This window comes from Salminus brasiliensis, chromosome 16 (assembly GCF_030463535.1).
Source record: "Salminus brasiliensis chromosome 16, fSalBra1.hap2, whole genome shotgun sequence".
Lineage (NCBI taxonomy): Eukaryota > Metazoa > Chordata > Actinopteri > Characiformes > Bryconidae > Salminus > Salminus brasiliensis.
The window spans coordinates 30604199-30619718 of NC_132893.1; the positions used below are offsets into that span (position 1 = coordinate 30604199).

Below are 15520 nucleotides of genomic sequence, written 5' to 3' on the forward strand. Positions count from 1 at the left end.
CTGCAAATCTAACCCCACTGTGTGGAGGCTGTACTTTAGCATGGTTAGCTCTCACTGTGACGCAAGCTTTCAACTACTTTCTTCAAAATTAGAAATTCCTGTTGGATGTTTACCAGCATCTGTTCTAATGGGATCTGGAGTTTCTACAGTAAAACTCTAATAGGCTGAAAAATAATGTGCATAGGGGTCTAAAACCTCTGCACAGTACTGCTGTTATTACCATATTTAATAAATCTTACATGGCTTGTATCTTATCTCAGCACCACTGTCAGCAAATTATACTGCAAGTTCTCTGAGCTTCTTTGTCCTTTTCTTAGTGGAAACAGCTTTTTAGGTCTTAATGCATTCTGAATGAAGCTACCCCAGCGTCCACTGCCAGCATGCAGCTTCCAAACGCTCTCTGGCCCAGGCTGTAGGTCCTGAGAGTGTGTCGACTGCAAGATGGGACAAATCCAACACAAGCTGCTGTCGCTGGTGAGAGAACAGCAGCTCTACTTGTACCATAGTGCTTGTGCTTATCCTCCTCAAGGCCTACAAGAGCTGTCCTGCTGTGTGGTGCACAGCCATGTGCCAAGTGTAGCCCAGTGACAGGGCAGAGACTGGCTGAGTTAGTGAGCTTATACTTATTTATTCATATTTATACTTATTTTGGTGAAATGCATGTTCTTAAAGCAAGCCGACATGACCTCTTATATGAAGCACAGGCCGAGACAGAAATATTGCCTTAAAAATCTCTAATAGACCCCTAATGCCGTGATGCGTTCTTCAATAGCTGTGCTAGCATTTCCCTCGTACAACCTGATAAACAACAGAATGGATGTAAATGTGTATTCCCATAACTAGCAGTGTGGAGGCGATGGGGTGCTCTCCTCATCAACATTGCTTTACTGTGAATATCATCATTAACACATCAGCTGCCCTTTTTATAATATGCATTTAATCATTTATTTACAAAAAAAATAGAAATTGACCAAAATTACTTAAAATCTCTTAACATTAAAGTTAATGAGATTTTAAGTAATTTTGGTCAATTTCTATTTTTTTTCAGAATCATCAGAATCAGAATCTGACTTTATTGGCCAAGTATGCTTACACATACAAGGAATTTGTTTTTGGTTATAGTAGCTCACAGTGCACGATAACTGACATTACAGAAGTAACAAACACACCCAACCTACACACACACACACACACACACAGAGTGACATACACGCACAGACACACCTGTAAACTTAACATGTGCAGAGTTGTATATTTAAAGTAAAGTGCTAAGTGCAGCAGTAAAGAACAGTGCAGACTGGATTAAATAGATATAAATATGGAGAACAGAGGAGTCACTGGTTGAGACGGTAGTACAGATTGTTCTGAGACACATATACATATCAGATAAATGAAAGTGCAGTACAGAGAAAGGAGAGTGAGAGAACATCTGGATAGGATGTATGTGTGTTATAGACTGTATACAGAAAGTATTGTTGTAATGTTCAGCTGTTCATGAGTGTGATGGCGTGTGGGAAGAAGCTTCTCTGTAGCCTGGAGGTCTTGATCCTCAACTGGCTGAAACACCGACCCGAGGGAAGATACTGGAACGGATCACGAACGATGTTCTCTATACGCTTCCTGGTTCTGGCCGTGTGCAGGTCCGGTAGGGAGGGTAACTTCACACCGATGGTTCTCTCTGCAGACCTGATGATGCGCTGCAGTCTGTGGGTGTCGTGTTTGGTGGCTGAGCTGCCCCACACTGTGATGGACAGATTCTATGGTGGCGGTGTAGAACTGCACCATCAGCTCCTTGGGCAGGTTGAACTTCCTCAGCTGACGCAGGAAGTACACCCTCTGCTCAGCTCTCTTGATGATGGTGCTGATGCTGCAGTCCCATTTCAAGTCCTTGGAGATTATTGTGCCCAGGTAGGAATCCACAGCCGTTACAGTACTGTTGAGGATGGTGAGTGCTGGGAGGGTTGGAGGACTTCTCCTGAAGTCCACTCTCATCTCCACTGTCTTGGCTGTGTTCAGCTCCAGGTTGTTGTGATTGCTCCAGAGGACCACCTGCTCCACCACCCGTCTGTAGGCAGACTCGTCACTGTCCCGGATGAGACCAATGACTGTCAAATCATCTGCAAACTTCAGGATTTTGACTGAGCAGCGGGGAGAGAACACAGCCTTGTGGAACTTCCTATTTATACATAATTTTAGTCAATAAATGCATTTGTTTTCACCATTAAGGAGGTTAAGTGAGAATGGCCTTCTGTTAATCGGCACTGTCAGGTTAGTCTGTATTGCCCTCCCGCCACTTAAGGACATAATTAAAGAAACATATGGGCCGAGACTGCATGGCAAGGAGTCTGCAGTGCTGTTATGGCTGTCTTCATGTTCTCTTAGGGCATGCATGCAGGCTAAGTGCTTTAGAATAACTTACTGAGTCAGCCATTACACACACTCAGATATTTAATTACATAAACACGGCAGCTAAAGCCCTGGCGGAAGCTAAAATGGCCTGAATGTGCACTCCGACCATCGGCTCATGTGTGTCGGTCTTGCTGCTAGGTGAATGGCCTTCAGAGGGTGCACTGGCCTTGAACAGCACTCAGACGCCTGGACCAGGATCTAAAAGAGGAACCTTTTTTTTTTATTAAGACTTATTTATATCACCCGCTTTATCTGCAGCTCTTAGGGGAATAGAAGAGGCAACGCTTTTACCGAGAGAGTGATGCTGAACAGTGAGCAGACCTTCAGCCAGCTCTAAACAGACCTACAGCTGGACTGAGATTAACGTCAAGGCCTTATATGAACCTGTGTTCCACAAGCTAAATAAATCAGATCATTCAGTGTGCTACCAAATACAAGGCTTGATGGTAAGCAGATGGATCCATGCTGGCTTGATTATTTTGGGATTCATTATTTAATTAAAATAGTATATAACCATTGTATGATCATAGTTTCATGGTGGTTCCTGAGTAATGTGTGGTAGTTACTTGGTTTATTTGGTGAAATGGAACCAACTGCAGCTTAATGCCAGTAAATCTGAGAAGCCCGTAGTCGATCAAACCACACCTGTCACCAATCTCTATCGATGGAGTGGACGTGACCCTACAAGTACCTGGAAGACCATGTGGATGACACACTGAACTACTCTAAAGGTAAAGGTGCACATATTTGTACACTGCACAGCGAAATGTGTCCTCTGCATTTAACCCATCTGTGGTAGTGAACACACACACACACACTAGTGAACTAGGGGCAGTGAGTACACACACACCCAGAGCGGTGGGCAGCCAACTCCAGCGCCCAGGGAGCAGAGAGGGTAAAGGGCCTTGCTCAAGGGCCCAACTGTGGCAGCTTGCTGAGCCCGGGAATCGAACCCACAACCCTGTTATCGATAGCTCGGCACTCTAACCGCTGAGCCACCACTGCCCCCACTGCTAACAGTGTGCTACAAGGCCAGAGCTGTCTACACAAGTAGTTACTGGATACTTTGTAGTAGTTACTGATGATTTATGGTATTATATAATATGATATGGTATAATAGTAATTTATAATAGTTACTGAATAATTTATTTTGGTTACTAGTAATTTATAGTATTTACTAGTAGTTCATAGTAATACTGAATAATTTATAGTATTTACTAGTAGTTCATAGTAATACTGAATAATTTATAGTATTTACTAGTCATTAATAGTATTTACTAGTCATTACTCATAGTTATTAAATAATGCATAGTAGTTACTTGTAATTTATAATAGTTACTGAATAATTTTATAGTAAAGTATAGTAATTCAACATTTACATTCATCAGTAGGAAGTCTTAGTAAAGCTGCATGTGTGAATGAAGCATAGTAAACTCAGGAGAATAAGAGTCACACACTTTTAGAAGAGTCATGTGCAGAGAAAGTGCATTAAATGGGATTAGGAGAGAGTGGCATAACGCCTACCCTAAGTGTTTAATCCATTTAAGAAGCACGATAGAAAAAGAACCACAAACAGGAACAGCACACACACACACACACACACACACACCACTGAACTATATTAAAGGTACATAATCAATTAAATGATTAATTTTAAACCTTTACACATAAACTCTAGGAAGCAGAAGTGCATTTAACACAGTAAGAACAGATTTTTATTTCTTTAAGAATGAATCATCACATCGCAGCAGTTTACTGTGTGAAACTCCCAACTCAGTTAAATTAGAAAGTGTAGAAGCTAGAACTGAAGGTAAGCTGTGATCTGTGTAATATGTAACATGTGGGCGTCCTCTTTTCTGTTCAGTGTCCTTAAAACACAGAAAAGTGATCATTTACATGAATGAAAGACTGATTCGATGAACTAGATATTAGAAGGGAGCTGTGAATTCGGGCCTTCCTCCAGGAGAGTCAAACCTGTGATCTTCAAGCAGCCGAGCAGCACAACACTTCTGACGGCTGACTTTCCGCTTATCTGTGTTCAGTCTAATCATATGAGGTGAAAAACACGATCACTGCTGAGAAGATTTCTGGAGGTACACATATGGACGTGTATGGCATGTGTTATATAGAGTAGATTACAGAGTGACACCTTCCATTAAGATCTAGCAAGATCTAGCAAGATGCTTATCTCACAGCCCACAGTTATTGGTGTTCAAGCTTCAGGTCGTGCTGCAGAGTCGTGCTGCAGTGTTCACAGCATTACCATGTGAGAACAAAACGGAAGGAGATCTGACTGCCTTAATCTAACAGACTCTTCCTGTATAGCTGAATAATACACAAAGACATCAGCCTGTTGGTTTTATCACCAGCATACAGTTAATACCAGGATGCACGATATTAATGTTAATGTATTCATATGTAAATTAATATGTATTAATATGTATTAAATTGCTGTCATGCAAAAAAACTTTAATGTAAATCTGATCATTGTCCTTTACATTTATTAATGAATGGACCGATCTTTTTACATTAACTTCAATTGAAAGGTAGTTTTTCTTCTCCTGTAAAGTTGCCATTTTGGAGGTTTTTGTATGACATCAGCGATTTATTTACTAGATTTTACATTGGAAAAATAGATAACCTGTAAAATTCGATCGTTGTTCTTTACATTGTGAGCAAATTTAATAATGAATGGGTCGTTCTATTGAAAGGTAGCTTTCCTTCTTCTGTAAAGTTGTCATTTTGGAGATACAAGGGTTTTGTATGACATCAGCGATTTATGTACTGAATTTTACATTGGAAAGTAGGAAACCTATTTAATATACTATCTATTACTAACTATTTTGACATTAGTTTACAGTAGATAATAAATTATAATAATTAATAATTTGCAATATTTATACGTGAATAATAAGCCTGCTTGTTTTTGGAGGGGAGGCATGAGTATGAGCACCATCACAGCTACTAAAAGGCCTTTTCTTAAGTCATGTGATAATAATCTCCTATAGTTCAAAGGAAATGACTGAGCAGCTTATAGCAGACTTAGCCTATCACTCTCTTCCTACCAGTCACCACCAGCCTCACACAGCCAGCGGGTAAACCCAGGGCTCACAAAGGCACGCTAGCCTTCTGAAGGTGGGATACCTTTGCTACAGCACACACAGCATGCACCAATCTCCTTGGGCCACCATGTGACCATCTGACCATGTGAGGCATGGACTCCACAAGATCTCTAAAAGGTGTCCTGTGGTATCTGGCAGCACCAAGACATTAGCAGCAGATCCTTGAAGTCCTGTGGGTTGTGAGTTGGGGCCTCATTGGCTCGCATGAGGTACCCTGTCGCCAGTTCACCGGTTGTCCTTTCTTGGAGCACTTTTGGTAGGTACTGACCGCTGCATACCAGAAAAAAAAAAAATAAACACAAGACCTGCCTGATGTTTTGGAGATTCTGACTGAGACGACTGAGTTCTGACCCAGAACCGTCACAGTTTTTGTCCTGTGACCAACAATGCCGGGGTCTGGAGGAGTGGTGGGTGGCTCAGTGGTTAGAATGGTGTGTTATTGATCACAGATTATATCGCACATATCGCATCACCAGGTTCTTGCCAATGCACAGCCTTAATCAGAAACACTTTGTAGGCTTACAGTTTCTGACTGGAGCCCTTCTATTACTAGACCCTCTACCCAGTCTATTAATGGAAAGGGACAAGCACTGAGCCACCCCTGACCAGATACGGAGCGGCAAACCGTAGCGTGTTGTACAGTACAGGCTTGAACGGAGACTAGCGTGGTCCAGGCTCTCAAAGGGAATGAGGCTGCCGTGTGTATGCAGTGGTGCTGGGAAGTGAGCGGCTGTTGTCACTTCAGCTGGATTAGCTCAGGCATGTGAGCAGAGGCCTAAAGGAGGGGGGGGGGGGGACTACCCAGAGGCAGCAGATTTAACCTGGACCAAACCTCACGCTCACGCCCCACTTCCCCTACACACACACACACACACACACACACACACACACACTCAACAGCACACATTCTGCCTAGTGATCTGCTCCAGTACAGCGCTTGTATAGGAGATGAAGAGGCCTGTATCATAAAGTTCCACAGACACATGCAGTGGCATGCAAAAGTTTGGGCAACCTGGTCAAGATGTCTGTTTCTGTGTATAGCTAAGTGAGTAGAAGATGTGCAGAAGTGATCTGCAAAAGCTATAAATGTGTTTTTCAACAATTTGGACAATATTCAGGTATAATTACACAGCAGAGAAATAAGCACCATGCTAAGGTTTGTGCATCCCAAGAGATTTGAACTTTGATTTGAACCAGATAACTTCTACCAAGCTCTCAGACCTTACTTAGCTTCTTAGAGCCATGGGTTGTGTCCCAAACAGCCCTGATGCATTGCTACCTAGGCAGCCCAGTATAATGATAAGAATAACGATCATAATCAATGGTGTGCTACCCGGCAGGGTTATCCAGTCTTACAGTAAACAGTGACACAAATCTAGTACACAGTGTATTCTAAAGAAATGACCAGTAGTCTTGCATCACAAGACACAACTCAATAACTTATTCTTGTTTATGCGGAGTGATGCATTTCCCGTAGGCCTCATACGAGGTAAACTGCACCTCCTGCAAATGAGTCACTGGTTTCCGTCTCTATTCAGACTGGTACTGGCATGCAGGCAGTCATTCACACACCCACTTCTACCTAAACAAATCCACAGGTGATTTGCAAGGTGCCATTGAGATATGATGCTGGCCAAACCACACAAAGCAGATATTGAGCAAACACAACATCCAACTAATCCAGCGAGGCGTACAGAAAGATCTAATCAGCTCCGCCTCAACGGGGAAGAAGGACAACGCGGGACAAGCAGGACGAGATGTCCCGTCACGGTTGGTTTGATAAAGCTTTAATTTCTCTGTAATGACACAGTTCCCTGCTGTGGATTACAAGTTCTTCTTCTGAACACAGTACAGAACAATCGACAATTCTACAAAAAAAAGGAACACCAAAGATCTCAAACAGAAGTTCGTCCAGCCAAGAGTTCTACACTGCAGACAGATAAAGGAACTACATTAATAAAAAAAAAATAAACACAGAAGGGGTGGGAAATATGTCCAGCTTGAGAATAAATTAAGCTTTATTAAGCGTTGTATTTAACAGGTACCAACCAAAGTTTATAAATATACTGTACATTTGTTTTTTTCTTGTTTTAAAAAAAGCGTTTTTCTTTATTTTCAGCTTAGCGCACGTAAAAGAAGTAGTGGATCATGACCAGATCTTTTCTTTTTCCGTTTTCCCCCCGCTCAGGCATGGCTGGTGGCGTTATGGCAAAGTTAAGTACCAACAGCTTTCCTCAGGCCTCGCCTTCCAGAGAGTGAACGTGAGTGGCCAGAGGAGCTCAGAAAACAGCAACATTCATTTATGTGAGTGTAGATTTAAGACTGAGAGCGACACTCATTACGCCACCTGGTGAAGAACATATCCAACACGATTTCTATTTCTACGCTCAGCTGAAATGCAGCGCTGCTGGCTTCATGAAGAAGAGTAGGTGGTGTTAGGCAGGGGCATAAAAATTACAGTTTTCAGGCCCAAATATCAAAGCTTACAGAATATCCAGCTAGAAAAAAACATCCCAGTCAATGGAAGTTGTAAGAAGATGAGCACTGAGAATGCCCCGCCCACTTTACTATAACTGGACGAATAGAAATGCCTTGTTTTGGTCAATTTGGTCAACCTTTTTTCCAATTTCTAATGTCATATTGAAGCACTCTTAGGAATAAAGGTGCTTTGAAGAGTTCAGTGATGCCCTAGAGTAGAGGTCTTCAAATCTGGACCCTGAATCCTGGACTCCGTAACCTTTGGTAGAAGTGACATTACGTGGCCAATCAATTACATCAACTGTTTTCATAAAACTGGATTTAAGAGCCAGATTTCAAGACCTGGACCTCTTTTTGGAATCAAAAGTGGTTCTTCTATGGTATCACCCAAAGAACTCCTTGTAGCACCTTTAATTATAAGAGTGTAGAACAGAGGCCCCCAACCCTGCTGGCCTGGAGAGCTACCTTTCCAAATCCACCCGCCAGATTCAACTCATTACTACCTACAGAACTCCTCGATTGGCTGGATGGGGTGTGTGTGCGGTCTTGGTTGGGAGCTGCAACCTTCAGGAAGGTCGCTCTCTAGGAGGAGGGTTGGGGACCACTGGTGTGGAAGAGCATAAGCTCTTCTACTGTCTGTTACATGTCTGCTAGGTCGCCTAAGCTGTGCATTACAGACAGCGCTGCGGTTTCTCAACTGGTCACCATTTCACTCAGGTCTCTAAAGGCCGGAAGATGCCTGCTGTTTCCAACAAAGGCCACACCACCAGCCTTCTCTGCGAAGCACATGGACCTAACACACTCTCACACACTCCCCCAGACCCCCATACATCCGACGACCTAAAAAAGCAAGAGGAGGGGAAAAAAGTCCAGTTCCCCACAGTACACTACCATAATACAATCATTTTACCAGCAAATATGAAAGTACACACACTCATACACTCATACACACTCAAAAAGCAGAAGTAATAACAGAAAAAAAGTACAGTGCGTCGCAGACTTAGCAAAAACAACCCGAGGAGAAGGCAAGGGGCTGAGGGATCGCTTAGACGCCCCGGCAGAGAACTGCTTCACCCTCCAATGAGCTACTGCTGCGTCTGCTGAGGCCTGATCAGACTCGCTGCACACAAACAAAACCAAACTTAAAAAAAAAAACTATAAAACCCCCAGCAGTTTAACACTTATTTACATGCAGTGGTACATTCAGTTACCTAATTGTGTTGTTACACTACACCTCAGTGCTTCTGAAGGTATACTGATTTGAAATGGTCAACAAGCTCTGAAATGCTTCATGTACAGATTTACAGACTGATAAAACCAGTTGTAGCCGAAGTAAAGCATGACTTCCAGACCTTTATTGCTGACTGATCTGATCTATTTGAACTTTAGCTGCAAGGCAAAACAACAGCCTGTGGTTTCTTACACCTCTCTCTCTCTCTCTCTCTCTCTCACATACACACACACACACACACACATACACATATATACACACATGCAGGCGTCTTTCCTTCCAAAGCACAAAAACAGCTCACTTAAAGCGAGATCAGCTTCGTGTTTGAGAGTGGATTCAAATTAAGAACTGAGGAACTGAGAAAGGAAAACAAAACTGACAGCTGTTGAGAGATTGCAGAGGTTTTGGCATCAGACATGACATTAGACTGACCTACAGTACCCAGTTTGAGCTAGCAGACAGAGGGTGCGTCCAAAAAGAGCAGCTGAACCCAAGTCCAGGTCTGAATCTAAACGGGCTCCTTTCTGCTGATGTAGAGCACTACACAGTACACAGTAAAGGGTTCTCCAGCGTCCAGCCTCGAAAGGCCCAGCTCAAGGGTGGTATTCTTTGTTAAACATACCCACAGAAACTGACAACTACTAGATGAGTTCACGAATGTGGGTTCGAGCAGAGAAATCACCAAAACCTTCAGAAGTTTGGCCCTCCAGGACCGGAACTGAAGAACCCGGACATAGGGTATGAAATAATCTACAGCGTCTTCACCCAAAGAACCAACCTCATGGATTCAGATTAGGCTCAGTGTAAACTGCTATGCTAGTGGTGTTTTACTATTAAAAAGGTTCCTTCAATCCAGGTTTGAGCTTAATCTTGATCCAGATGTATGCAATATCGCTATCGCAGACGGCTATAATATGCAAATGCAAAAAAAAATGCCTTGTTTTGGTCAATTTGGTCAACCTTTTTTCCAATGTCTAATGTCATATTAAAGCCCTCTCAGGAATAAAGGTGCTTTGAAGAGATCAGTGATGCCCTAGAGGTCTTCAAATCTGGACCCTGAATCCTGGACTGTTTTCTTAACTTTCAGCAAGAACAAAATCCAGGACTGGAAACTGGATTCAAGAGCCAGATTTCAAGACCTGGACCTCTTTTTGGAATCAAAATTGGTTCTTCTATGGTATCACCCAAAGAACTCCTTGTAGCACCTTTAATTATAAGAGTGTAGAACAGAGGCCCCCAACCCTGCTGGCCTGGAGAGCTACCTTTCCAAAATTAATATCCCACCATGTTTTGCGTTTTATGGTGAGATATTTCAGTGTTTGGAGGAATAATAACCAGATTTGATTGTTGCGGATGCGTGTTGCAGCTGCCTTTTACTTTTAATTGAACTATTTATTTGATTTCACGTTAAGCAGGAAGCTCCCAAATCAAAAGCAATTATTTATACTGAAACTCTGGGTAATAGAAAGTACCGGAAATGTGTTTGTAATGTGTTCTAATGAACTTTGCCCATAAAGTTGGCACTTCAGGTTTTAAAAAGTAGAATAAAAATGAGTATTTTTCATTAAAAATCATTTAGCAAATTTCAGAATAGGTGTTAACCTTAAAAAAAACAAAAAAACAACAAAATGCTCATCACCGGTGTGTTCTTAATAATTTGGAACTCATATTGCATTCAGCAGATCATCACTGTCATGCAAAATAAACCTTAGAACCTCAGAAAAGAGCCACTTTACAGGACCACTCAACTCTTAATGGAAGTCTATGTAAAAAGCTTTGATTGCAAGTCATTTTAGAGCATTTCTATTGGTCCATTCATCATGAAATTTGACACAATGTAAGGTTTTTGCGTGACAGCAATGCTATCAACCAAACCGTTGGGAACTGAGCCAGTTGGGATTCAGCTTAGGCCTGTGCAACCCCGACCTCAGTCCTGTGGAGCAGATGCACTGCAGACATACAGCACAATTTCATGTTCTCCTGCTGTAACACAGCTGATCTGATTCAGCTCATTTAAGGCTCAGTCATTAGCCAATGATGTTCCCCAGGTGTGGTAAACAAATACCAGTGCAGTGCAACAGTGGGCCGAAGGTGGGATTTTACACAGATTTAGGTCACGGACCTCCACAGTCTGCCCACAAACAGCAACCTGCTTTGGCATCAGTTTGTTCCGCTAACAGAGCGAACATGAGAAGGCTGAAAGCACTGCTGTTAGTCCCAAAGACAAAACAGCTAAAGCTAATCTCCAGCACAATACTGCCTGTGTGGGCTGAATAAGAGGAGCATGAATTCACGAACTCAAGCAGGAGATAGGGAAGCTGAGGTATGAGCAGAATGTGGACAGGCATAGCCCCCCCCCTCACTTGGTTCGCTGACAAAATGAATGCTATTATCAAACATCAGTCAACCGTTGTAAGGATGACTGCTAAACCAGCTACGTCCGTGTAAAAAGACGAGAATGCAGATGTACAACCCAAACACTGCAACGACACTGGAGGTGGCTTTCCTGTGGCGTGGAGGTGACCGCTATTTGAAATGTGAAAACCCCCCTAAAAAAAAAAAAAAAAACTACTTGCCATTTTAGAAAAACCACTGTTTATTCATCTCACAGAAACCAGGAAAAAAAGAGCTAATGAATCATTCAGTGATGGCATTATGATAAACCAGCCACGTCGGCACAAACTCTGGCTCTGGAGCTAATCGATACGTTGAAATGCAACAGGAATAAAAAATGTCATAAAAGAAAGAAGATTAAAGTTGGGTGTGCAATTTGGAGAATACCCCTTAAGTCCATTGGTGCGTACACACTTTCGTGAGGTAAACATCAAACGCCTTTGGGGGAAATACTGACAAAGAGGGTGACTAGAGGGGGGGGGGGGGGGGCAGGAAAAATGCCCTGCATGAAACCGTTCACACTGGCACAGGAATGTGGGTCCTAAATTTAATATTTGGGCATTAAGAGCAGAGCCTGTAGTATAGAAGTACACTCGTCTTCAAAATTAGAAAGGTGCTACAGAAGGTATTTGAGTGATGCCATAGAACAGCGGCCTTCAAATCTGGACCCTGAATCCATTTTCCAGTCCGGGACTTTGTAATCCTTGGTAGGTGTGACCCTACATGGCCAATTAGTGACGTTAACGGTTCCCCTTAACAAAATCCAAGAATGGACGCTGGATTCACGGCCCAGATTTGAAGACCACTGTTGGTTACGGTGGTTCATTTTTGGAAACGCTCAAGGAACCTTTCGAAGCACCTTCATTTTTATGAGGATACATAAAAAAACTCTCCTATTCAGACAGAGCATGGACTGATGTCTTTATACTGTCTTTATGCTGTCTGGTCCACATCCAGTAAGAATGTAGCAAACCCTAAACGTCACCACAGCCTCCATTCTGAATGACTGCATGAGCGGGCGTGTATTTGCTGACCACATGTGGCCAAGAGTGTGGGTTTGGCTGTGAGTCATGAGCACTAATTACAGATGCTGTCTTTGACGTTTGGACGAATGAGGGCATTGAGTCTAAACAGCTCTGGCCCAGCAAGGCTAGAGCAAAGGCATCAGCATGGCAGGTTAAAGTTGGAATTGTTTATTGGCCAATAGGTTGAGGTTGGTGGTGGTGGGGGGGGGGTCTGTACATTTGAGTAAGAAGCAGTTTCTGTAATAAGACAGACCGTCCGGTTCACACCTCTCTGGTCTTACTCTGGTCCTACAGTTCTCTAGCCCTGCACACATTGTAGTGTTTCCCCTCTTCCAGCATCACTCCATCTCATTAGAACTAATCCAACTAGTCCTAATTCAACTAATCAGCTAATTAAAAGGCCCTTTCTGATTTAATCGGGTGCATTAGAGCCCAGGAAACATTAATATCTGCAGGGTAGGGCTATTCTGAGACCTGCTATGAAAACCCCATGTCCTACAGCCAAAGCCAAAAGGGATTGCTCTGGCCAGGAAACGAAGCGTGGAGGTCCTGGAGGTTCGGCAGGCTCCACGCCTTTTTTAAAAAATATGGCAACAGAGACTTCAGTGGAGAGCAACACTGCATTGAGCAGGTAATCCAACCAGACGCTGGATTCAAATGCCTCCCTGAGTGCGACCCATCGGCAGTTTAAGATTATTTAATGTGGCGAGTTTTCGAGTGACGATTATCATAAAAAAAAAAGAAAACAAAAAAGTCCTAATCACCAAGAAAAGGCTTGCTAAAAGAGATGTATCGCATGCAGTGCTGTTCAGCTGTTCATAACCTTTTAAAAATACAAAAAAAAAAAGAAAAAGAAAAATCCACTGAAGTACTAAGACATGGTTCGAGCAACTTGGCCCTTCTTCCTTTCACATACCTGGGTTTTTCCTGTGTTACTACCCCTTCTGTTCCTCCACTCATCTGTCCCTATTGGCTCATTTTGGAACTCAAGGCCGGCGAAGGGTCCAGAAGACCACAGAGCCTGGCCCACAAAAAGCACCGAGAACATAAATACTCACAAACACGCTCTCTGACACGCCACAGGTTTTAAAAACAATAAAAAAAATTCTGTAATTTCGCTCTTAAAACTCAAACACAAACAAATCAACACAAAAGAAAGGAGCTGCAGTTCGTTTCTGCGTGTCTTCACCCACACCTTCTCCTGTTTTGTCTCAAGTCTGTCTCTAGGCTCCAGGTGCTTTTTCTTTTCTTTGCTTTTTTTTTTGTTTCCTTCTTCGTTGTGTTGATCCTTTTTTTTTATACATCCAATATTTCCTCGGCCGTGCCGCCACAGCGCAGTCTGTAGCGACCTGTTCTCCAGCTGATGGTGGGGTCCCAGAGCGCAGACAGGAAAATCTGGATGGTCATGGACTCCCTGATGAACCAGGCCACCGCATAGTCCAGCTTGGAGAAGGATGGAGGGCCGCCCTGAGTGGAGAGAGGGAAGAAAGAAAGAGGAAACATGAGAGGTTTGCAGGAAAGAAATGCAGAAACGCAGATGATGGCTATGGGGAAAAGGTCAGACTGCAGGTAATCATTTTTTCCCATTCACCTGAATTGGTGCTATTCAGCCCTGAAAAGACCGGCACTGCAGTGTGGGTGTGTGGGTGTGGGTGAGTGTGTGTGTGTATCCAAGAGGCCCAAATATTCTCACAATAGTAGGACAACATGACAAACGAGCATAAGAGAGCATTTTTCAGGTCCTTTTTTTCCCAAGGTCCTTGGAATCATTACCTTTTGGGTACTGAGGTGAGGTTCAGGGTTAAAGTGTAGATTGCAGAGGTTAGTTAGGTTAAGCTTGTGTGGTTATGGTGAGGTTTAGGTGTAAGTGTAGCATTACTCACTCACAACAATACAAAAATCAATGAGTGTCCTTGCTAAATGTAGTAAAGTATGTGTGTGTGTGTGCACATAGGTGTGCATTAGGGCTTCAATCAATATGAAAAAAAATTGTGACAGATACCATATTTTTGGGGTCTGAAAATGATTTAGATCATCATTCAATTTAATATATAATTATTGTATATAGATTTCCATGCCATACTCACACTTCTTGCTTCTTGGTTTCTATTTATTTATCTCTTAACTGTAATTGTCTGATTATATATAAAAATTTTTTTTACAATAACAACAGTGTTGCTGTTTTGGGTTCAAACTCACTAGTTCAGTCTGTTGTGTTGCTGTGATTAAGTTAAACAGGGGGAGCAGCATATAGGGTTCCCCAGTAGCTCTGTAGCTAATATCAGCTAACGTGATCCACCAGCTGAAGCGTGGTGCGTTGTTCTACCTGCACTCCTCGAAGCTGGATGTAGTCTGCAATGAACCAGGCCAGGCAGTGGCACATGAAGAACACCATGATGTCCCAGCGGAAAACGTGGTGGGCGGCCCAGCCGATGATCAGGCTCGCCACAAAGCACTCAGAGATGGGCTCGATGATGGTGGCTGGCAGCATGTTGATGCGAAGCTTGGCCCATCTGGTAGCAGCACAGAAGAATGAGAGAGAATAAGCGAGGTGCACATGCACTGGGTGACATTTGCTTTAGTAAGATGTAATGTGCCTTTATAGTGGTAAGTAGATCTGTAGCTTAGAAAGCAGGGTGTAGAGTAGAGAAGTCAAGGGTTTGAGCGGATGCAGGCACTGAAGCCACAACCCACAATCAATAACCCAGTGCTTTAACTAGTTGTTATTTACCCTGTCAGAATGTCATGAGAAATGGACCAGTAGAACTGATTAACCATTAACCATTAATATTAGTGAACAAAACGGAATAGGTACAATATATGTCCAAATGTTTGTAGACACCCCTTCTAATGAATGCATT

At 42.8% G+C, this 15520-nt stretch overlaps 1 protein-coding gene across 1 annotated transcript in view; it reads right to left on the reverse strand.

Annotated features, from left to right (window-relative positions):
• Window positions 1-7302: 7302 nt before the first annotated feature.
• Window positions 7303-15520, reverse strand: part of ugcg (UDP-glucose ceramide glucosyltransferase) — a 47539-nt gene continuing 39321 nt past the window's right edge. Inside the window, exons 8-9 of the mRNA XM_072658572.1 lie at window positions 14986-15172; window positions 7303-14126 (exon numbers count right to left, since the gene is read on the reverse strand). Of these exons, the coding sequence (XP_072514673.1) occupies window positions 13956-14126; window positions 14986-15172 (358 nt within the window). The 3' untranslated portion in view covers window positions 7303-13955. The remainder of the gene's footprint in view (window positions 14127-14985; window positions 15173-15520) is intronic.